A 24,206-nucleotide genomic window follows, 5' to 3' on the forward strand; every position below is an offset into this window, starting at 1 on the left:
AGTGGAATATGATAGTCTTCCTGATCCATGACATCCTAACAGCTTTTGGAAACAAGAAAACAGGGTTGAGGTGATATTTTTAGGGAGTCTCCCTCTAGCATAAAACTTGCTTATCAAGTGAGCAAACAAGTGAAAAGTGATGGCTAATTCATATATGGATGGGCACAGGAAACAAAGCTACAGAGGAACTTCGAAGAGCAAGCCAGAAGCATATGGATGTGATCCCAGGCTGAGACTTTACTAGTTCTTTTGCATGGAGACAATCTCACTTCTTTTTAGTTCACTGGTTATAATACATGATTTTATATGGAGGTGAGTCTGAAAGGATGAATATTCCACCTACTATAGCTTATTTTCTTACTGATCCTGGTGAATTTCCTCCAGGTGAACAGAAAGTGCCCAGACTGGTCAAAACAGCTCCACTGCCCCATAGATGTGGTTTGCATAAATCTTGACAACTTAATAACATATGTAGTTCCTTCCTGCTCTATGAAGCTTTTTAAAAAATAAATTATCCCATTTATCTTTAAACTAGTTAAATGAGAACTTTTCTACCTAGTGTTTCTTTCATGAAAATATTAAAGGACCTAACTTATATTAGCATGAGATGTTTAAAAGAACTGTGGAATAGTAAATACCTTCCTGCTATTTGCAAATATAAAACTTAACTCAAATTTTTATCAGAACAAACCTCTGTAATTGACCTGTAGGACTTAATGCCAAATACCGGCACACATAGCCCTTACTTATCTTTTTGTGCTTTTTTATTTTTTTTTTTAGCTCAACAGCTAGCATTTATCTACCGAACTACTTCTCCCCTTTGGGATAAAGGAGAAAGAATCACTAAACATTAGGATAATAACTTACACAAAATTTTTTAGTTTAACAGTTTGTCTAGTGATTAAATTTTGTCACTACTTGTCCTCCTGGTAGTTAGCTGCTATGTGGTTAATATTTTCATTTTTTAAAGTAATCACTTGGCAGTTATCACTGAAATGCAATTTATATCCATATTCTCAAAGTCATTTTCTTTTAAATAAAACGTAGTGTTAGAAATATGCAGATTTCTGTCAGCATTTATTTACAAAGGGTTTAGTGGAGATTCAAAAGGATTATTAATTCTCTAAAGATATTTGTTGCTTAACACCTTGGATTAGCCTGGGTAGGCATCTGCTGACTGTGGTATCCCTTATTATTTAATGGGATATAGTTAAATAGTTAAATGAAGGTGAATTATTGCTATGAAATAAAGACATCTAAAAGGCACTTTCTAACAGAATAAACTTAAAATTAGTTGCTGGATTTCATGTCTCTTTTTTTTAGTATTATTATTATTATTATTATTTTGAGACAGAGTCTCTCTCTGTTGCCCTGGGTAGAGTGCAGTGGCGTCATCACAGCTCACTGCAACTTCAAACTTCTGGGCTTAAGTGATCCTCTTGCCTCAGACTCCTGAGTAGCTGCGACTACAGTCACACACCACCATGCCTGGCTGATTTTTCTATTTTCAGTAGAGATGGGGTCTTGCTTTTGCTCAGGCTGGTCTCAAACTCCTGAGCTCAAACGATCCTCCCGCCTTGGCCTCCCAGAGTGCTAGGATTACAGGCATGAGCCACAGTGCCTGGCCTAGGATTTCATGTCTTTTGTCACTAAAGAATTCAAATACTAGGAATGTTTATCTATGAAAAATTTTCCTTTTTTTCCCTAAAATGTTCTCTTAAGCTGACATGTTCTCATTTTATTCATGTTATATGTTAAATATCCTGGGTGAATCAGTGTTAGTGAAGTATCATACAGTACCCTGTGTTTATTGTATTTCTTTCCCTCTTAAAGACTCAATGATGAGGCACGGCGACTCATTGCTGAATTGGGGAGTACATCCATCACTAATCTCGGTTTTAGAGACAACTGGGTCTTCTGTGGTGGGAAGGGCATTAAGACAAAAAGCCCTTTTGAACAGGTTAGTGTCTTAGATGCTCACAATTAACAAAAACAAATTGTGTGAAACCTTATGTTACATGTTCCCATCCCAGTTATTTGAAAATTGGATAATGCAGATATTAATTATGTGCATATATTTGTCATAAATTCTTGGTATTCAATTATTTGAAATAGCCATCAAACTTTTTAAACTCCAAAAGCTTAAAAATTCTGTGTGGAAATTTTTTTTTCCCCTTTATGACAATGCGTTGGAATATGATTACTTTGTCTTAAACCTTTCAGGAAGCATTAGTTATTAAGGATTTTAATTGCGCTTTGGATATTGAAATCAGTTGTTTGGCAATACTTTAGAACTTAATAGAATGTAAACTTTACTTTTTGACTAATAATGATCCTTTAAAAACATCTGCAATGTTTTGTTCTTTTAGCTATTATACTATTTGAAGGTCTGCCATATATGTGACAGGCCCCAAGGGTCACTCATTTAATATGTTGAGCAATAATTTATATGAACTCTTCATTGACGTCAGTATTACTGAAGTGTGAGAGTGAGTAAAGTAAGTTATTGCAAATCAGCTGTTCACAGAGGTTTTTTTTTAAACTGTATACGACTATTGTTTCCAATAGCACATAAAGAACAATAAGGATACAAACAAATATGAAGGATGGCCTGAAGTTGTGGAAATGGAAGGATGCATCCCCCAGAAGCAAGATTAATGGAAATATGGAGAAAATTGAAGAAAACGCACTTTCACTGTTAATGGGAGAGCTAGAAAGAAGAAACTACGTGTAAATATTTTAAGAGCATGCAGCCATCTTGGTGTGTGCATGAGCATTGTCTCTTTTGATATCAGGATTATTTATTGCTAACGTAAATAGATAGCATTGTAAATAGTCATCATAATGAGCAAATCACTGACCCATTTCTTAGCGCATTTTCCTAAAAGTAAAGTGTTTAGACTTCAATGGTAATAACACATTTTAATTCTAAAAGCATACCCAATGGATAACTGAACAGGTTGTGATATATATACTGGTTGCTATGAAAATCTATCATGGAATAATGCAGATTTTAGGGAGGCGACTTTGTTTTGTTTTATACATATATATGTTGCCTTGTGATGACAATATCTTTTCAATTAAAAAGAGATTTGGCTAGTTGTGTGTGTAATGTTACTTTACAGTCTGACTCTCCTGATGTACCTCTTAGTCTTTCTCTTCCCTTCCCAAGAAACAAAGAAATAAAATGTTTGATATGAAAACTTATATCAGATGTGAAAAGCACAACAAAATTCTTTTTTTAATGTACACAGTACAGAGTAAATGTGTAAATGTAGATAACATTTAGGACCATAGATAGCTTGCTGGATTTTGTGTTAGCAATGCGAATAACTTGATTTTATATAATAAGCTATTTAGAGTGAGGCTGGAGGTGGTAACGCCACAGAACTGGGGAACCAGGTGCAGGCCCTCCCTGGCCTAATTAGATCATTCAGGACAGCTGAGTCAGTATGTTTAGAGCAATATGTTTTCCTTATTTGTTATTGGCATTGACCAAGTGGTTTGGAAAAAGGTATGCTTTAATATCACAATAATTTTGATTTGTAAACCAGGGAATTAATTCTGTATTTACTTCATTTAACTTCATAATAGCAATTATTGCCTGAAGCTATAGTGGCATATTGAAAAAAGCCATAATTACTGGGTAGACTTATAACATTCAAAAAATGATTTTATTTGACCCAAGATGGCTTTATACCCAATTCTGCATAAAAATACAAGAGCTCTAACTTTTTTGTGAACTTCAGATATTGACCAAATAACTTTTTTTCTTTTAATTTTTTTAGGGCATTAAATACCTATTTGTGTATGAAGTATCTTAAACTGGAACATAAGCAAATTTAATGATCAAGCTACCATTCATAATATAAGGCAGCACCTAAATTTTAGAAGTGGTGTATAAAAAAACCTAAAAGCAGTATTTGTTATTTTGCTATAAACCAGTTGGTAGCTATTCAGATATTTCTTAAATATTAATGAACTTTGGGGTACTATTTCTTCCCTCAAATTGAATGTACTTCATGAGTAAATGCACCTTATACATTTAAACAATTTTTGTAAACTTTTTGGATTTTTGGTGCTTATATGCTAAATCACATTCAGCATGTGTATTTTGACATTTAAAATACTTCCCTCGATTCTGTAAACTAAAAGAGTAGCTATTTTACAGTTCCAGGGATTGTGAAATAAATGTTGCTTTTTTTTTTAATTATGAAAATACTCTTGGTTTTGCATTGTGAATTTTTTTGTATTGTCCGGCAAAGTATAATATATCTACAGACCTTCACATTAAAGTTTTTCAAGCATTTATTATACTGCCTAACTTGCAAAAAATTAAATCATTGCTGTGGTTAAACACAGTAATATCCTCTGGATATATCTTAACGTGTAATTTCAGTGTCTAGATGGCAGGATATCCCTTTTATTATAAAGACTATAAAATGATGGCTTGTGTAGTTGTCTAAAATCTCAAAAGAAGGGGTAAAGGTTGTGTAACTGCTTTGGTGCAGTTTGCTTTTGTCTCAATTCTATCTTGTATAGATTGTGCCAGTTTAACTTTGGAAGCAATAATTTTATGTTTCATTTTCAGGTCTTTTGAAAATCTGCATTGTAAGTGAAACAGTGCTCATTTAATGTTAAGAATTTTCTTTATTAAATCAGAGATTAACATTGACATTTTAGTATTTTAAATGGTGCTTAAGGGCTTATAGATGCATATTTTTTATTTGTAATCACAGTTGCTTTCCCAGAACAAGTGTATTACAATATGAATGTTAAATTGGAACACAAGAAAGTAAGAAAATAAGTGATGTTTGGGAAATTAAAGAAATATTGAGCCAGAGTCTTTATATTCATGACTTTAATTTGATTAAAGTGACATTTATGGTTGTTCTTTCTATATTGTACTTGTTTTTAAATGAATCAGCTAATATTTAATATTTTATGATAGATGAAAGCTCAATTCATTTAACCTATATTGAACTATATACCTTAAAAGTTTACATAAATTACAAATAATTTAACCAAAATAAAAGATATAATTTCATTCAGTTTGGTTGACAACCCCCCTCCCTTTCAAATGAAAGAAGGAGATAAGACATGTGCTGTGTTCAGTTAGTAGAACAGTTAAAAGTGAAAATTCATTTAGAATACTTTTCCAAGTGAATATAAAAGGGAAAAATTGCTTGCGTTGATCACAGAGATTTGCCACCTAACCTCTTCAATTATTTCAGCCTTTTTGGACAGCAATAAATCCATGTAAATTTAGATCTGTAGACTAAAGTAACAGACTTCACTTTTTCTAAAGCATGCTTCAGAAGGATTTTTTTCCTGTCTCTCTTCGGGAAGATTTTTCTACCAATCAATTGGTTTTGATTGTCACATGCCAATAGCTAATTAATTTCGATTTCCCTCAAAGCTCCCTCCATTTAACTAGTCCTTGTTTCTCTGATTATTGCTTGCTCCTTACTGCGATCCCGTTTTTAGGTTTCAGTCAAATCAAGGGCTAGGCTGGAGTGAAAAGCAAGCAGACCTGGCCAACGTGTCATTTGCTTTGCAGCATGAAGAGAACATCAAAGGGTGATGCAAGCAGCATGGCGAACGCACCCTCACCCCCACCCCCGAACCCAGGGAATCTTAAGGGGCTCTTTGGCCATCAGAATCTTCCTGCTGGCCAGTGAGGGGGCAGACAACTTCAGGGCAGCTATATTGAGGAAACACTTTCAACATTTAGATGTCTCTTCTATGGGTGGTTAGAAAGGAAAAGGGTCAGGCCAGCCCTTAGATTAAAGACAGAAGAGATGTTGTTCATGTCCTGTGGGCAGTTTATAAGCAAACTTAGCATGGGGAAGACAATCTTCCCACCACAGCTCGTTCACAGGACAACTCCTTGTCATTACTAAACTCACCGTTCAGCTCTGCATCAATTATGCTAACCACTGGAGTACACTGAATATTGAACAAGTTGAGGCTACACTGATAAGATACTCCCTTTTATCAGGGAAAATTAACTTATGAACCTGCAAGCTTATAACGTTCCATATAGTCAGCCTATATTTGTTTCACTTGATTGCCAGAAAGAAAAGGGGCCTAAAGGTTTAAAGAGGAGAGAATGTGGTATACTGGTTAAGAGGAGGGACTTGCCTGAGTATTCAACTCTGTTCTACTGTTAACTATTTGAGGACCTCGAAGAAGTCAATTTCCTTACTTGTAAAATAGGTATAGTACTACATGTTTGCCTACCAAAGTGCCTGGCACAAAGTACTCACTAAATACAACTGCTAGTACTGCTGTCATTAACCATGCATCTTGCAGGCTAGTAACATTTTAGCCCAAGAGGAGCATTAACAAGTCAGCCTCTCCCGCTTTCCAATTCCATCATACCAAGCCAAAGGGAACCATTAAATAACTTGGGCATTAAAGTCACAAGAGAGGATGCAGCTATTTACCCAAGGTTCTCCTTGACCTCCAAGCCTCTGATTTTCCTATACTACCTACCCTTTCAGTCATTACACATTGACACCAAACTCCATACATAGAATTCAAGCTTTCATGTATCTCCAGGCAGCTGGCATTTCAAATGATCATGTGATAGTTCCACTTACTAGCTTAGCCTTTAGGGGAAAGTCTGTGACTTCAGCCAAAGAGGCTGGGAGCCTTTGCTGATGACTCCTTCCTGTGGCAGCGGCCAGTTGATGGACAGACCTTGATCCCTGCTCCTAATGGCCTAACCATCCACTCCATTCCTGCTGCAGGGTGGGGTGAGACTGATCGGAGTGGGGCACAGCTGGCACCCCACTGCACAGAACAGACTCAGTCCGGGGGCCACTGACTTCCTTGCCAAATCGTAGTCTTCTGTATTACCGGTGAAATAAAATGGCCAATTTGGCAATCTCATCTGTTGAACAGAATTGCTCTGTTCTCTGTAAGTATATCCCTCAGCAAAGGAGGGATATACTCATGCTCAACCCTGGGAATTTTGGGTTTTAGCTAAGAGCCTAGTGTGAGCCTTCAAAGTTATCCTAAAACTTCATGTGAATTTTTCATGTTAGTTTATCATTTACAGGTGCTTATATTAACGTGGAAATCTTTTAAGTTACTTTAAATTTCAGTTCCAAAAACTGTTTAGCTTGTGTATACTCTATTGGCAGCCTGATGAGAGAAGTACCATGTGCTTTGACAAGAACAGATATGAACTCCAAGGAGAATGCCTTGCCTTGCGAGTGCAAGCTCTGAGCAGAGGAGAGCTTTCAAAGCAAATAGTGCCGGGGCTGTCCTTAGAGACATGTTGAGCCAGTGGAGAAGGCAGTGGTCCCTGAGAGTTGTTTGTGGGGGACAAGCCTCAGGTAGAAAGCAGAAAGGTCAATTGGCAACAATCTTTTTAGGTGTGAGAAATGAGCACTAAGTTCTGCCTGCCCCGTACCTGGGGAGTGCGGCCTGCCCTAGATGGCTTTCTGTTCTCCCTTAGGGAGAGGACTTGAGATTTTATGTAAGTAAATGAGCTTACCTCTAGACTCCTATGAGGTTGAAAGTCAATTGTCGTGGAACTGTTAATACCTTACAAGGCAGTGTTAAAATTCTATCATGGAAATACTCTGGAGTAGGTTCCCTATGGCTCTAAAGCACATATCTAAAGTTCTGGTTATGGGCACAGTTACAGGAGTTGTTGCAATTGGAATTTTGAGATTTTTATTTCTGTAGTTAGCCAAATTTCAAAATACAGTTTCTCAAAAAATGATAAATTGGGCATTTGGAGAAAGAAAAAAAAGTGTTCAAGCTGTCAAAGAATGTCTCACTGACTAGTGAAATGTATCTTTTAGCTTGTAAAATTATTTATCCAGTACCCATTAAGTAGGGAACGCGTTAGAGAGGATTTATCGCATTCACTTGTTCAGTTTAATTATTTTGCTGTTTTACTCTACGCTATTTCTTGCTGGGCATAGAGCCTTGTGAGGAACAAAAATTAGTCGTTTGGCAGGGAGTTTGAGATGAAACAGTGGATAGGACTAAGGAAAAATAGGGATCATGTACGAGGAATAAATAGGTAATTATTGATTTCCATTTTGTAGATTGACACCTTTCCTTAGTTTATAAAGAGTTTGAGGTGTATTTAAATGTGCTGTTAAATTTGGTGATTATTCTCCTTTATCAAAGCGTAATTAGAGGCAACAAGGGCTGCCTTTCCTTCTTGGCTAAACAGGGCCAGATAGATGTTGGCCATGATTTTGGATGTTCAGTTATTAATAAAATGTGCAAGGGAAGGCTTCTTGGCCTCTGTGGAGATGAGTCACCCTGAGGCCATTTGAGAGGCAAACAAGCAGCCCTGTTTCCACCACCCTTTCTGTCTTTCCAGTTTTCACACACAAATCAAATGCTTTCATTTATTCTCCAGATTAGAAAGTCACACAGAAACATTACTTTGTGTTGACTTGGTCCTCATTTATGTCTCTACTCTCTTTGTAACCACACAGGAGAGGCTGCTTTTGCTAGCATGATTTTGTTTCAAAAGGTTTTAATCTAGTTCAAACCACCTCTAGTGGTTTTTCTTTGGATGTGAATGTAAACCATAACAAATGGTAATTTTTATCCATCTATTTAAAATAACACCTTATGTAACAATTGGCTGTAAGTGCAACAATAAAAAGGATGTATTTATTTTATGTCACACTAAATTAGTTTGATCTTTACCCCTTGTCATTTTCTTTTGGAATGATTGTTAGGTTTTTGTACAATCCAACTGTTAGCCCATTGCGATCTAAAATAGAAGTCAGCTTCAATCACTCTGAGCTTATATTTCATAGTAAAGTCTAAGATCTCAGTACTCCCATCACTTCACTCCCCGCTCCTTGACCAAGTTTATGTAACCAAACCATGAAGGAACATCCTGTAATTTTCATTATATTGTTAAATCTTCCAAACTCTGTAAATAGCATATTATAAATGCAGTCTACTGACAATTTTTATACTGTGAGAAGCACAGTAACAATATGGTGGTTAAGGGCACAGACGCTGAAGCCAGTCTGTCCTGTGCGACATTGGGCTGGTTCTTAATTTGCTGTTAGTGTGTCTCAGTTTCCTTACCTGTAATATGAGGACCACAATAATGGTACCTACCTTACAAGGTAATTGTGAGAAATGAATCTTTCAAAGTATATATCTATCTATCTATATATATGTATATACATATATATACACATTTAATATACATAAAAATAAAGTTTTATTTATTTATAATTTACTTAGGCTAGTACCTGGTATATACTAAGTGCTATCTAAGTGTTTGCTAATATTTTTTTTTTCTTTCAAAGGAAATGAGTCCGTTTCTCGTGTACCACTATGTCCCCTTTCAGACTGTGCCACATACCATCATCATCCTGCTCTAAGAAATGTTATGATTTATTACATCTGGTCTATAGTGAAATGAAATTCAAAAAAAAAAAAAAAGAATCGAAGCATCTTAGCCAACTTTCCTTAAGAAGGGCTTATCTTAAGGAGTCATGGTTTCTGGAAATACGATTTAAATTATTTTTTACCTCAAATCAGCCAAGTGGAACATAGTGCTCTAGATAAACTACCTGCCTCCAAATAGTTGAATTTTTCCAGTCTTTGACAACCTTTGGGAGGTGATCCATGAAGTATCAGAAACTCACCAAATTGCCTAATAAGTAAATATTTTGATGAGAAGCTTTTCTGCTTCCACATTTTAAACTAAGTAAAAACAAATGTCATATCAGCATTAACAGTACTTCAGAAAATTAAAATGTGTTTCTAAAATATTTACTGTGAATGTCACATAAACATGTCAGGTCACAGCATCTAATGCATATAATTTTGCTTTTATTGTAATTCTTAATATAACTGTCATGATTTCTTAAAAGACAAAACAACTATCATCCAAGTTGTGAATAAGGAAATAATGCAGTTGTTTATATTCGAAAGGATGAACATATTGCTAATGTTGTGTGAAGTACTATTATTATCAGGAAGATGCCTTAATTAGTCAACTTCCTTTTCCAGGTGTTACAGATAATGTCATTTAATATGTTTTTCTTGATTTCATTTCAGGATGAATCATTGCCTCTTACCATTGCCTCCATTAGGCAGTTCCAAATTTACAAAGAAATTGAACTCCTAAATTGAAAAATGATACACTAGTGCACCTCCTCTCCCCTTTTAACATCATAAAGGCCATTTAAACAAATCAAAGCATTTTGTGCCCCATACATAATCGACAGTCTTTGTGCTTTGTCTGGTTGTGAGCTCTGTGTGGTGCTAGAAGCTGTCTCCTAAACAACTCACTAGAACTAGGACATCTATGGCATCACTACCCAGCATCCAGGTACCTTTTATTGGTAACATAACACCCTGGTTTTCCTTTACAGCAACCATGGCCTCTCTATCCTCAAGCTGTGGAGTTTTAGTGGAAGCAAACCCCACACTGTTCCAGGTGTGGGCCATAACGGCCTTGAGCTGGATCCGCATACCTATCACCCACCCCCTACTCCCAGTGGTCATTGTGATTGGTCCAGAGATGGGCACATTTAACCAATCAGAGCCAATGAGACTCAGATCACTTTTGCCGGTCCTCCTGGGAAGGAAAGTTTTCCCTGTCTTCTGTGTGACCAGCCAGGAAAAAAAATGTCTCTTTCCTTAAACTGGGGCCTCTCTCTTTACTTATAGATGAGTGGTAGGAGAATGTGAGGTCTGGAAATGTGGCAGCCATGTTGCTAAGAAAAGCAGAGGGTCTGGAGCTGTTGGGGGTGGAAGAGTTTTGGGGGTGGGGGTAGCAAGCACCCTGTGGAGCCTGAAGTAGAAGACAAGGCCAGAAACCAGCCTAAAAGATAGACCTGAGCCCAGGGCAAATGGTGTGAGCTTATGGATCACGCCTCACCTGAACCAGTCACAAGTTTTCAATTACTGAGTCAATACATTTCCTTTAATGTTTAAAAGCAGTCTGGGGTGGGTTTTCCATTACTTGCAACATAAAGAGCCCCAACTAATGTAGGCAAAGTAGCCTAGACTGAATAGGAACCTTTGGGTCCCAGAATTGTGTTCCCAGGAGCACCACGGTGCTACCTCTACCCAGAGTGGGAAGGAAATGGGCCAAGGCCAGGCTGTCAGCCAATAAGACAGAGAAATGAGAAACTAAAGGTCGGCTTCCATGGTGATGCCAAGGATGAAAAGGAAAAGAAGAAACCAAAGACACAGCTTGGGAGTTAGCGCTGCCTGATTCTCACAGTCAGTTGATAAGGTAATTATGAAAAATATTCTAGTTAATAAAAGAAATTGGTTGTTAATGAGAACTACAGTCTTCCTTTTTTTTTTTTTTTTTTAAAGGGTACTTATGTTCAATGAAGATAAATAGATTTACTTTGCAAAAACAGGCATGAGAATAAGTGTCTATTTTTCAGGTTATTCTATTCAATGGATGCTGCTAAAGAATGGAAAACCACTCTTAAATAAGCACTGTATTTGTTTATTTGCCATTTCTGCATCTCTTATTTAGTAAATAATGACTTTGTTAAACTTTAAGGACCACAATTAAATGTTTAGTCTTGCTTTTGATATTAGACTTGAGACATTTTTCATGGATTTACTTTTTTCCCCAAATTATTGCTCTGCCTTGGTAAATAAAATTAAAAGCAAATAGAATGAGACCTGGGGGGCAGGGAAACATTTCTTTATCTTTATAAGAAAACGAATATTCTCTCTTTGTCCATTCTGAACTTAGAAAACCGATTTTTTTTCTATGTAATACTGAAATAATTGACAATTCATAAAAAACATAAGGATTTACATTAAAATATAACTTTAAATAGAGCCCTGTTATTTTTACTAGGAATCTTGTAAAATATGATGAATATACATGCATGAATATTAAAATAAGAAAGACCATTCAACATTCAAATAGAAATGCAGCATTACATACAATATAATAAATATTCAGGGCAACAAATTCACAAATTGATCATTATTCTGATTTAGATTTTCTCCAGTTAAGACTTTTACTATATAATTTATTATAACAACCTTATGAGTTAAGCATAATTAATGTGAAAAGAGAATTCAATTAATCTGACTGCTGAAATAATACAATTCTCCATATTTCATAACATATTTTAATCTATAACATAAAACTGTCATTATAGCAAGAAATACACATCCACATAACTAACTGCTCAGTTAACTTCTTTTCAATGTTAAAGTCAGAATTAATAGTGTGAAAAGAAACAGAAGCTAATCTTATTTCTTAGCTCTTGGGCTTTGGCAATAAATGTCTTAAGTTTTAATATATGTTATATAACTTAAATACTGTATTTACAAAATATAAACTTTTTAAACAAAAATCTATACAGAATACTTTTATACATTTAAAGGGTACTTTTCTTTACAATGTATAAGTGCCCTTTATATTTTTACCTCTACTTTTTCCACATGTTTTCAGGATCCCTCCCCGCCCCCACTATCCCAGAGCTGGGTTTTTAACATAAGGGAAACTGGTTTATGATAAAAGTATGAACCCAAAACTCAGATTGCTATATACCTTATGGAGGTTTTTCTAGATTCTCCTGGTTAAAAGGCACTTAAATTCCAAATCATACATTTTACTTTTTACATTTTGATTCTTTCTGTTTGTCACTAAACACCTCTAACAAACGCTTTTAGGGATATTGTATCACTTGTAAAGATTCTTTTAATTGCTGTTCTTTTGAAGTGTGTGAAAGGGTGAGTAAGCACCCACTGCTTACATTAACTTTTCAACATCTTCTGTCTATGCACAAACACTTAATATGATTTCTTCAATTAAAATACTAAAGAATAAATGAGATTCATGTTTACTGCTCTTTGCTGCTATAAAAAGTATCTTTTTAAAATGTCTAAGGTTCACCCTCAATTATTGAGTTCCATAACTGAGTTCCATATTCCAGGATCTTATCCTGAAAATAGTCCATTTATCCTGGCATGAGGCCTCTTTCCTGTTCTTTCTTGCTTCAGAAATAGATTATCTATTTGATCTTCCTTGTATGTCAATATACATTTCCCAAACTACCAAAAGTTGAATACAAACCTTTTCAACTTTAGAATCCCAAGAAATCCGCATGATCATCGATGTGTTGATCAGGTAAAGGACATTTTCAGAAAGGCCCAAAGATCTGGGGTTTGCAATAAAGGAGTCAACCGCACCAGCCTTGCACAAGGAAAGAGACCCTCTGGGTTGCAATGCTGTTGTATGTTGCTGAGGAATCTTGCCCGAGACTGGATGAAGTGGTTACTTGCAAGTGTGGACATCGGTCATGCTTTCACACCTCCTGCAACGGACATAGCAGCACCAGATAAACTTGCACTCACACCTCTCCACGTGCCTGACCACATGGGTGTTGTAGCCTCGGCCGCAGCAGAGGAGATTGCAGCCATCTGCACCCTCTGATGTACGGTTGCATTCTCTGCCTTGTGTCCCTGGGATGCCCAGTTTTTTATCCTCCACACAATAGTTGGGAGACTTATTAACATAAAGCAGATCATCTTTGTGGATCGGTATTTTCCTCTGATCTTTTTCTCTCCGGCGCATTTTCCTCTTTATTTTGTCTGATATCTGGATACTGTTTTCATATTTATCCTTCAACAAATGGCCAATCTTTTCAAAAGACGACATGGTTTTCCAGCATGTTTTCACAGCACAGGAGCCGGAAACTCCATGGCAGCGGCAGTCTACTGACATCAGCTTGGCGACAGCCTGAAACCAACAGTAATCGTGTTCAAACACCATTCATGAAGTGTTTTATTCAACAACAGAAGCACAGTTAATCTAATCACTTAACTCTCTGTGCCTGTTTCCTGCTGAACAAAAATGATGGCTTTGAATGTAAAAGATCTTTAAGATGCTTTAGGGTTCAAATGTTTTGTTCTTTGGTTTTGTCTCATGTTTTGTCCAGATATCTTGACCCTGTACAGCAAATCTTTTCAAGTTGTATTTAAAGTGTTAGACCAGGCTAATGTTGTTATCAGAGATTATCTGAGATAACAAAGGGAAATTACTTTCATTTCTAATCCCCTGTCTAATGGGTGCTCATGCATGCCTGCATGTTCCTGATACCATTCAATACCTTGTTACCCAGAGTATGGTTCAAGGATTGGCAACACCAGCATCACTCGTGAGAAATGCAGACTCTCAGGCTCCACTCTAAACCTACAGAATCAAAACCTGCATTTTAACAAGATTGCCAGGTGACTTATACACATTAAAATTTAAGGAGCATTGAGACTTGTTTCCTTCAACTCTCATAGTGCATAGAAACATCTGTGGGGCAGGGATGGTGGCTCACGCCTGTAGTCCTAGCACTCTGGGAGGCCAAGACGGGAGGATCATTTGAGCTCCGGAGTTTGAGACCAGCCTGAGCAAGAGCGAGACCCCATCTCTACTAAAAATAGAAAAAATTAGCCAGGTGTTGTGGTGCTGGCCTGTAGTTCCAGCTACTTGGGAGGCAGGAGGATCATTTGAGCCCAGGAATTTGTGGTTGTAGTGAACTAGGTCGATGCCACTGCGCTCTAGCCCAGGCAACAGAGCAAGACTCTGTCTCAAAAAAAAAAAAAAAAGGAAGAAAGAAAGAAAAAACAAACAAACAAACAGCTGTGAAACTTTTAAAAATAACCAGTGCTTAAACCCCTGAGATTTTGATTTCATTGGCTGAGGTGGGGTCCAGGCAAGCTGCTCAAATGATTTTAATGGGCATCAAGGGATGAAGTGATGAGACCTATTGATTCAATTGAGAGTTCTCTCAGGTTTGATCACTACAAATATCATTTCCATTCATGGGGAGGTAGCGGGCATGCCATCCTCTGGTTACAGAACACATGGGAAACACTGACTAATCAAGTTTAGTTGGTCAGAAGGATAGGGGTCTAGAGTATGGTTGCTCCCAGCAAATTCTTCCTGTCTTCTGGAAAATTAATCCAAATCATATCTCCTATCCTTGGTAAATCAATAGCACTATCCTAGCATAGAAAATAGAAAGGGGATAATGTTTCTGTAATTTTTCAATTCTAAAGTGCTGAGTTCAGTTTAAACAGGCTGAGGGATTAAATAAGATTACATATATTTGTAATAGCCCACAGCCTGGGACACACTAAGGTTGAAATAAATGCCCTCTTTGTCTGAACAAGAAGGTATAGTAAAAGTTGAGATAAAAATTTCCAGTGGGGCTGATGGTGCAAAAACAATATTGAGATCTGAAAAGTTTTAGGACTCTAATTTCTTACATACCAGGCTAGCCAGCATAGCTTCCTTCAAGCCCCAGACGATGGCAGAGCAGATTAATAAACCGTTGGGGCCAGCAGTAGGTTGACGTGCTGTCAACATGCTGGGTAAAATGAAAAATGGACCCATCCATTCAATAACTTGGAAATTATGTGTGTAATCTCACCAAAGAATGGAAAAAACCTCACAGTTTAAATTTCATTTATAGTTCATATCAAGACTATAAAATGACAGCAGTCTATACTTAGCTATTTTGTACCAAACCTGACATTGACATATTTGCAGAGTGTTAAGTTTTTAAACAAATTAACAGTATTTTCTAAACTATCTAATGAGACAATATATTTAAAACAACTGATAATATTTGCAACCTTAAATGACAGCATATGGTATTGATTTGTGTAACGTCTGATACTTCCTAATTGTTTTTAAAATAATAAATAGTATAATATTTAAATCCTGTCCTTTATAGAAGTATATGGCACATAGGCTCTTTTTGAATTGACAAAACTGACAAGCTACATGTATCTATTTTTTTCTTAACCCAGGGAAAAAGGTACTCTTCCATGATATGAAAAAAATTTATAAAGTATGCCACACAGGCTTATTTGGTTAAATTTGTGGCATTTGATATTCATAAAGCCCTCAATTCTTTAAAATATCTCCAGGCAAATAAATGTTCAAATTAATCCAATCTGCCTATCTTTGTTCCGATTTTAAGTGCCCTATGGGTATGAGAAAGAGTTAAATCAGTGCTAGATAATAACAAAACAAGTTGTCCAAAGAATGCCAAAAACCTAAGAATGTATGTTTATGTGTTTAAACCTGATCGACATTCTCAAAATCATCACTTAGTGATTTAAAGCTGCCTCTCCCTCTGGATCGTGAATGAGAAGCCGACTTTTTCTTTTATTAAGTAGTCAGACATCACGTAAAGCATTGCCAGTTTTGCAAAGCATGGAGGACAGAGTAGATGCTCACTAAATTACTGAGCCCAGCTCATCTGAACAGTTCTAACTCATCCTCTGTTGGTAACCAGAATCAGGAGGAAGTAATAAAAATGACCTTCTTAAACAAAAGATCCACTGCCGAGATGTCAATGGTATTATGAGACCATGAGCCAGCTGCGCTGTCCTCTAATTCCTTTGCCTTATCCCCGTCCATAACAGTGTTAGTCCGCAAAAGTGACACATAGTTTTGCAGGTTTGAAGGATAAAAGACAGAATGACTTTCAAATTCATTTATATTGCCTGCTGAACTGGCATTGGAATTTTGGGGGAACTTTCCTACTCTGGAAAACTAGCCCTTCTAAATACCTGGAATTGATAATTTTTCGGTGATAACATTTTTGAGTTTTGTTAGCTTTGAATTATGTGTCCCTAACAATAAGTATGAGAAAAGAAATAGTAATTCTACCATATATATGATATATATTATTTTTCTCTCCTAGGAAAAAAATATACATATACATACATACAGACACATACATACTAGGAATATATATCTATACCTATATTATATATTCCAGGATAGAAAGATAAATGGACTTCAAAGGAGAAGAATACCAATAATTTGACATGCAATTTAAATGATTATACCCCTATGGTACTCCAAAGAAATGACTTGGACAAATAAGAATTAGAATAAAGCAATGTAATCATCACCCAGAGAATTTGATGAAATGCAGAGTTCAAGGGCAGACACACACACACACACACACACACACACACACACACACACACACACACACTTAACTTTACAGAATTTAGCACCTCTCAGAGCACATTTTTATAAATATTTTACTTGATTTAGTTTTATAGAAAGAAATTTCTTGCACATAGTAGGCAGTTAATAAATGATTACTTGTTTATGATTCTAATTTTACAGAAAAATAAAGTATGGTTTAGACACTTGTCTCATATAAAGAAAGCTGATCATATATGATATAAGGTCTTTAAATGCAGTAGGATAATTTTAGTAGAACAGAGAAAAATAAAAGTGGAAAATGCAAGTATGTTTAAGGAAATTGCATGAACACTCCCCAAAAAAGTATATTTGGGAGCTTTTCTGCTGGGATTCTGAGCTGCAGTGATAGCACCGTCATTTTCTGGTAACAGGAAAGTAAGAGAATAGCAACAGATGAGTGCTGTGTGGTTATAAGAAAATTCCTTTCTCTACTCTTGTTGAGTTGTTAAGGTTTATAACAATATTAACAGAGGAATGTTTTGTTAACTATTGCAAACAGATGTGCACATTTTGGGGGAATATTTTTAAACTATGGGAGAGCAATTAGGAGGGTAGCAGTTAATCTACTGGGCTTCTTGTGTAAGTTTGGTTTGATAAATTTCTAATGTGGTATAATAGGAAAGATGTATCATTAGTACTTAATGTAAACATAAAAACTGCTTGAGAAGTGGTTTAAGGACAGATTGGTCCCACAGTTTTGACTCAGAGGTAATGTGGTGGGTGTCAATTGTTTTCCAGAATATTACTTTATCCAGATTTTATAAAAATGGCCAGAAAATTGTTATGGAATGTTTTGTGACTAACATTTCATTTTGTCAACTGTCAGATGATCTAAGCTTTTATAAAAACTGCAACATGAGGTTGGATGGGTGTGTATGTAGGATTCCTGTTCCTTTGACCCATTTTGTCTCTTTTCGTCCAAAAATATATTTGAACCTGCTGAAAAGCAACACTTTTGTGTTGTTCGACTACTTATAAATATTCTTGGAACAGGTCAATAAAAATTTGGGATCGGGCCCTTCCCACTTTGTTGAGTTACTCATCATAAAACAAATTATGGGTTAGGGAAACTTAAAAGTTTATGAGGTGGACATGGGGAGAATGGAAATATTTTAAGCACACCAAAAGAAATACCCATAAATATTCCAAGTCACATTATTCCCAGAAGTTCTGCCCCTGGAAGACATCACATCATTCTGCTAACCAATCATCATTCAGCAACATTATTCTTGGAGTCATAACTTTAGGAATGGTGTCAGAAACCAAGTGGGAATCAGAATATTTAAGGTCAGCGGTTAGAAAATCGTCTATCCTTCTCACAGTACTACTAAGCGCCAGTACCCACATTTCTCTGAACGCTTTCCTAAATTTTGAGTTTGGGATTTTGAGACTAAGAAAATCAACTCAATTGAATACAGACTTTGATCTTACTCAGAAGAATATGCCTATTAGATTAAAATCCTAATTGCCAATACTGCAAATTGAGTTGATTGCTCTTTTATGTTAGATAATAACCTGGAAACCTGTTTCTTTCTTTATTTCTTTTTTTTTTTTTTTGACCACTGACAGAAAGAAAAATACAAAAATGTTTTGAATTATAATACCTCGTGAGAAAAGACCAACAAAAACACCAGCATAGTACGTTCAAAATAACCAGGTAAATATTTTGTAATATTTTAAGATTCCAACTATAATAATGTGGGGAAAAAAAGATTCTGTAGAGAAAACTCTGAAATTTACACAAAAATGTATATATATGCATAGGTTGAATTATTTCCTGCCTAGTTCAAATAAGAGCAAAAATCTAGGTAATGTTAGGAAATTGGTTTTTGCCAACAAGGAGTGGATTAAAATTGGTGCTGATGAGTTGTATGTTTTTAATAAAATCAGAACATAAATAATAGTAGTTTAAGATTTACATGAACAGTTACAGAAGCAAATATTGGTACCTCATTTAAGGAGTACACAAGATGAAATAAAACTAAATAGCTGCCTAATGTTACTAATAAAAATACATTTTAGAATGCTTTAGGGCTTTTTATAAGTTCAGGGATGACTTTATTTAAGAGAATTAATCTTTATATGGATGTTTCTGTTTTGGTTTTTCTAGTTAAAATTTTTAAAATTTTTACAAAATTATTTAAAGAATGGCTAAAGAAGTTTTAAACTCTATGTTCATAATAAACATTCATTTAATTGTTTTCTTGTTTTTAAATTATATAATTTGACTTATCTTGTTTTTTTCTAATTTAACTCTAGAGTTTTAAAGAAGTTATGTCAACTACATTTAACCTCTTTTATATTATGTTAGAAATAATAAAAACTCCTTTATCGGATTATACTTGAAGCAACATCTAATTCATTTTTTTATGTAAAACTTTAAGGGAATGAGACGTGTGCAACTATTTTGTTAGGCAAAAGGGTTATTTTAGTGAGATAAAATAACTTTTAATAGTTCTTAAACAAAAATATGAAATGCTTACATAGCTATTTACTGACTTTCCTATTTTCTATTTCCTTATTTTGAATTGAAAATTTAAATTTGAAGTGTTATGGTGATATATTTACGGAGTTTTCTGTTTTTACATTTTAAATCACAGTGGTTAAGTAAAGAAAACTGGCTGAAACTTTGAACTATTCTAAATGGATTTCATTTATTCACTTTCCAAAAACGTAAAACAAATGCAGCATATACTTTAAATATTCCTAAGAGATAATACAACTTGTTTTAATTTATTTTAGGAAAATGTGGCAGATTGCAATGATTACTTTGGGACCTGTATAGGTCACTGAATATTTATAATAATATATATGTGCTGATATTCCTGTCCTGAAAAGTTCATTACAACATAGAACATATATATTCATAAAAAAGATTTCAACTCCTTTAGGAAAGTCACTATGAATTGCCAACTAAATCAACTATGTTGTAGAACTCAAACTTTGTTGTGTCAATATTCATTAATAAAAAAGTTAAATTAAGCTGCAAGTATACTCCATTTTAAGAAAACATAATGTAAAAAAAATCATTCATAAAAGAGGTTAATTAGGTGGTGATTTTTCAAATTTGTGTCCTTCAGTTTTTAATATATCTATATTTTAAAATTTCCATATATTTAATATATCTATGGCTTTTTTACACTTATCCGTATTTTATGAATTTTTTAAATGAACCTACATTGTTTTATAATAAAATAATATTTCCCACAAGAAAACTTTGCCTAACAAAAAAAAAATCAGTTAAAGGTTGTATATTTGCTAAGAATGTTTGCTAGAGAAAGTAACGACAAAATCGACAACAAGTTTAGGAGCCATTTCCAAATGAAAAGTAAATTTAAAAATATATAATCGAAATTCAAATTCAGGGAAATGAAATTTCATTCAGTCCCATTAGAAAGGCAGATCCTGTAGATCTTATTCTGGCTCTACCACCAACCAGCTAAGGGGGTGGAACCAAATAACTCAACAGGCCTTTGTACATCTATTATTTTATAATTAATGTTTTAGGTATACAACTGTAAACATTGTATTAATATAACAAGATTTAAGTCGCATCAGATGGAGAACTTAAGCCAATGTGGTTAGTATTATACTCATGAAGGAACAAATACATATGTATGTATATGAATATGTACACATATACATATACATATGCAGATGTGTATACACACACACAATTTGTTCTGAAAAAGCCTCCTACTCATCCTCTTATCAGGCAAGAAATGCATCAATTGCTTACAATGGATGCTTTAATGAATACATGTTTGGAAAGGAAGATTTCCTGTTGCTCTAGTCTTTTAACAAGCAACATTCCTTTCCAGTATCCCACTTGAGGGCTGCCAGTGTTTGGTTTTTTAAGCCATTTGGACAGATTCATCTAGAAGTGTAATCCTAGTGTTATTTACCTAAAGGCACTGGATTTTTATTATCTATTCTCTAATACGTACCTGCCTTCCAGCTTCATTGTTATGTAGGTTCATTGCTAGCAGTACTTTGCTCTCTTTTCCCGTGGTATTTCTGATGGGAAAATCTAGGAACTTTCTGCTGAACCACATGCCATACTGGACATCATCAGAACAGCCCCCCCAATGCCAGCCTCCACTCGCTGAGCCACCATTCTGCAAGGTGGTGTCACAGGAACACTCTGTCATGTTGCCTGCACTGCATGACCTGGTCACAGAATGCACCAGGCCTGCAGCCATCACAGCATAAATAAATGCTGTCTCCTTGGTGCCTGGAAAAAAATATAAATTGCTAAATTAGACAGCCATACCATTCTCTGTGTTCAGAACAAAGCCTCCTACTTATCATCTTACCAGACGAGCAATTTTTTAATTGCTTGCAATAGATGCTTTAATGAGTACATATTTAGAAAGGAATATTTGCTATTGTTCTAGTCTTTTAAAAAGCAACATTAATTTTCAGTTGCCCCCTTGAGAAGACTGTCATATTGTGTGCTGTACATTATCCTCATACTTTAAAATTGTCTGTTTATTTAAAAATGTGAAATGTATGTCAGCACCTTAGTTCAGTTCTTAATAGACAGTAATAGCTCAGTAATGCATGTTGAATTTAAAATTCTTCACAAGGATACTGTAAATGGTAATACAACACCCAAAGGAAACTAGATTACTTTTCTTTTTAAATTTAAAATGTGCTCTCACAAAACACAATCTGAAAATTTTGGTGCAATTTTTGTTTGCATAAATAATACATGTGAGAATGAAAATTAAAATAAAGACCAAAGCAATTAGTAGATTAATGGTAGAGTTTACTTTCACAATAAAGACTAATATTAATATGAAACAGTTGAACATTTTATATAGTACTAGCTAATCCTCTTACAGTCTTAAAGGCAATGAAAAGTAAAATAATTGAAATGTCGCTAGAAAAAAGGAATTGTTATGAAAAAGTATTGCATATTGAAAAGATGTATTTAGCACATCTGCCGTAAAACGAGCTAAAATCTTTGAAAATTAAAGTTCCATTAAAACATTAATAAAATAGACTAGAAGGGACTCAGCAGGCGACTTTTTTTCTTTCCAGATGTTTAGATTGGAGTAGAAACTGTTTCCCGCCTGTTGTCCAATAAACCTTTTCAACAGCTGGTGCCTCTACATTTCAGCAACTGTGAAGAACACATCTTTTTTTCTTTTTCTTTCTTTCTTTTTTTTTTTTAAATTCTCTACAGGGGGTCAGAGCTCCTTCGTAAGGGTGTGTTGGCCAAAACGCAGCGGGGGAACATGCGGTGCTTTGGCGCTGGAGTGTGCAGGGACCGTGCGGAGAAGGGTCAGAGGTGGAGGGGAACGGAAATGAACATGAAAAACGACGACGCATCTTTCAGCGCCCCGGTCCTAAAATTCTTTCAATCTGCTGATGTTCCTGGAACAGTTCTGGCTCCCTGTACCTTTATCCCGACCAAGTCGCTACGCACGTGGACGTGGAACTTTGTTTTGGAGCAGCTTCCCGCGCAACAGGAGTGCGCTGAGCAGGGAAGAGAGAGAAGGACGAGAGAACACAGGAGAGAGCCGAATAGCCCAGCTCAGGTTTGCACGTTGGGCTATCGGGGACAGTGGCTTTAAAATCACCACTATTCCGTCAACCCAGAGCTCCGAGGAGCCAACAGATGGGGTCTTCGCTGCAATTAGCCACTTGTCCAGGGCTCGGTGCGCAGCCGAGCTGGTTAAATCAAAGCAGATGCGGCAGCCGCATTCCCGGCTGCCGACATCATGTTTCTCCAGCTGGTCACCCACGTGGGGGGGCGCTACGGGGTCCGAGGGGGTCGGCGGGGTAGGAGAGTCTGAGTCTTTCTCCAACTCCGGCGGGCGCCGCGGTAAGGAGGAAGAGCCGCAGCCTCAGGCGCCGGGATCTGGGCCGGGGCAGTCATCCCCCTCCGGGCCCGCACCTGCACCCCGGGGCTGGCCTCCGGCGCCCCCAATTCCCCGCGCGCTGAAGGGATTTAGCGCGACGGGACCGCGTAAGCACTACGTACTCCTTCTGGAATACCTGGCGAAGGAATCGTCGCCTTCTGTCTCCCGCCACCCCCGAGGGTCCCGGGACTCACCGCTGCTCAGCTCGTAGCCAAAGAGGGGAGTGGCGCCAAGGGGGCCTGCGGCGGTGGCGGCGGCGACCTTGCAGTTCCATCGCTCGTGTCTGAACTGGCTCCGGCACTCCTGAATGCCCAGCCGGGCGCCCTCTCGGATGCTCGGCAGCAGGTACGGTTTCCTCTTGCACAGCTCCTTCTGGCGGCTGTTCAGCGGCAAGCTGGCGCAGCCCCGCTTCTCCGGCACCCCGAAGGAGGCGATGCCCAACCACCTGCGAGACGCGGCCGCCCCTAGCGTAAGCCGCTCCCCTGCGCTCCTTCCCAAGCCCAGACGTTTTCCCGAAAGTTAGGTCACCGGTCCTAGGGTCCCCGCCCCTACTCCCCTCCCCCCACCCAGCCTCAGTTGAAAGTTCCCTGGGGCTGGGCCACCCCTTTTGCCACATACCTGGTGCGCCCTTGACGCCCCCATACTCACATCCAGTTTCCTTGGGCCCCGCAGGGGAACAGCGCGAGCAGGGCCGCCCACAGCGCGCACAGACGGGCCAGTCCCAGGAGCGCCGCTCTGTCCATGGCCCCCGCATGGAGTCCCCCGGCCCCGGACGCTCCTCTTCTGCCCTCGCTCCCCAGAGGCCCGCCGGGCCGGAGGTCAGTTGCCCAGCACCAAGTTGTCCCTCGCCCTCTTTCTCCTTGCATACAACACAAAAAGAAGGCCAGCGGTAATAGGGACTCCCAGCAGCTTCCCCTTCGCTTGCGGGGAGCAGCAGGAGTGGTGGAGGAAGTAGCTTGGGGCCCTCCTCCTGCGCGGAGTCGGAGGTGTGCAGGAGATGCGGGAGCGTCGCTCGCATTCCTAGGTGGGAAACTTCTGGGGACGCATCTGTGTCTCCATCGGCCCGGGCCTCTCCTCCCCTCTCCTGCCCGGGCCGCGCCCGGCGCCTGATTGGCCCAGCGGCCGCCCCGCACCTCATCATCCCTGGGCCTCGGGCTCCCATTGGCTGAGAGCGGGCTCCGCGGGGGGCGCCCGGCCCGCGCCTCCCCGACAGACAGTCCAGACCCGGGTGTGCCGTGACCTTTCCTCCCGTCGCGGTCTCCCCAGAGCGGGTCGCCGTGGGGTTGGTTCAGCCCGAGGACTAGTAGAGGCGTTTCTGTCTTAGCACCCCTGGG

General features: G+C 37.7%; 2 protein-coding genes across 6 annotated transcripts in view; one reads left to right on the top strand and one right to left on the bottom strand.

Annotated features, from left to right (window-relative positions):
• The window catches only part of FAM3C (FAM3 metabolism regulating signaling molecule C), a 45,915-nt gene extending 41,704 nt beyond the window's left edge, over window positions 1-4,211 (top strand). For all 5 annotated transcript variants that reach the window (XM_045564243.1, XM_045564242.1, XM_045564241.1 and 2 more), the window contains 2 exons: window positions 1,834-1,960; window positions 2,569-4,211. In XM_045564243.1, coding sequence (XP_045420199.1) covers window positions 1,834-1,960; window positions 2,569-2,658 — 217 coding nt within the window. In that variant the 3' untranslated portion in view covers window positions 2,659-4,211. The remainder of the gene's footprint in view (window positions 1-1,833; window positions 1,961-2,568) is intronic.
• A 7,325-nt stretch (window positions 4,212-11,536) lies between these two features.
• On the bottom strand, window positions 11,537-23,910 carry WNT16 (Wnt family member 16). Its single transcript, XM_045564310.1, has 4 exons — window positions 23,521-23,910; window positions 23,067-23,317; window positions 20,950-21,236; window positions 11,537-13,735 (listed from the first exon to the last, which is right to left on the bottom strand). Exons 1-4 carry the CDS (start codon window positions 23,736-23,738, stop codon window positions 13,271-13,273), a joined length of 1,221 nt encoding a protein of 406 aa, XP_045420266.1. The 5' UTR covers window positions 23,739-23,910; the 3' UTR covers window positions 11,537-13,270.
• Between the last annotated feature and the right edge of the window lie 296 nt (window positions 23,911-24,206).

This window comes from Lemur catta, chromosome 11 (genome assembly GCF_020740605.2).
Source record: "Lemur catta isolate mLemCat1 chromosome 11, mLemCat1.pri, whole genome shotgun sequence".
In the NCBI taxonomy this organism is placed as follows: Eukaryota; Metazoa; Chordata; class Mammalia; order Primates; family Lemuridae; genus Lemur; species Lemur catta.

Excerpts from the sequence above, each read along its gene's own strand:
- WNT16 (XM_045564310.1), bottom strand. The coding sequence starts at position 23,738 with ATGCAAGGAGAAAGAGGGCGAGGGACAACTTGGTGCTGGGCAACTGAC. Across the intron at positions 23,318-23,520 it reads GGGGCCCAAGGAAACTGGAT|GTGGTTGGGCATCGCCTCCT; the intron begins GTGAGTATGGGG and ends CGCGTCTCGCAG. Across the intron at positions 21,237-23,066 it reads TGGCTACGAGCTGAGCAGCG|GCACCAAGGAGACAGCATTT; the intron begins GTGAGTCCCGGG and ends ATTTTTTTCCAG.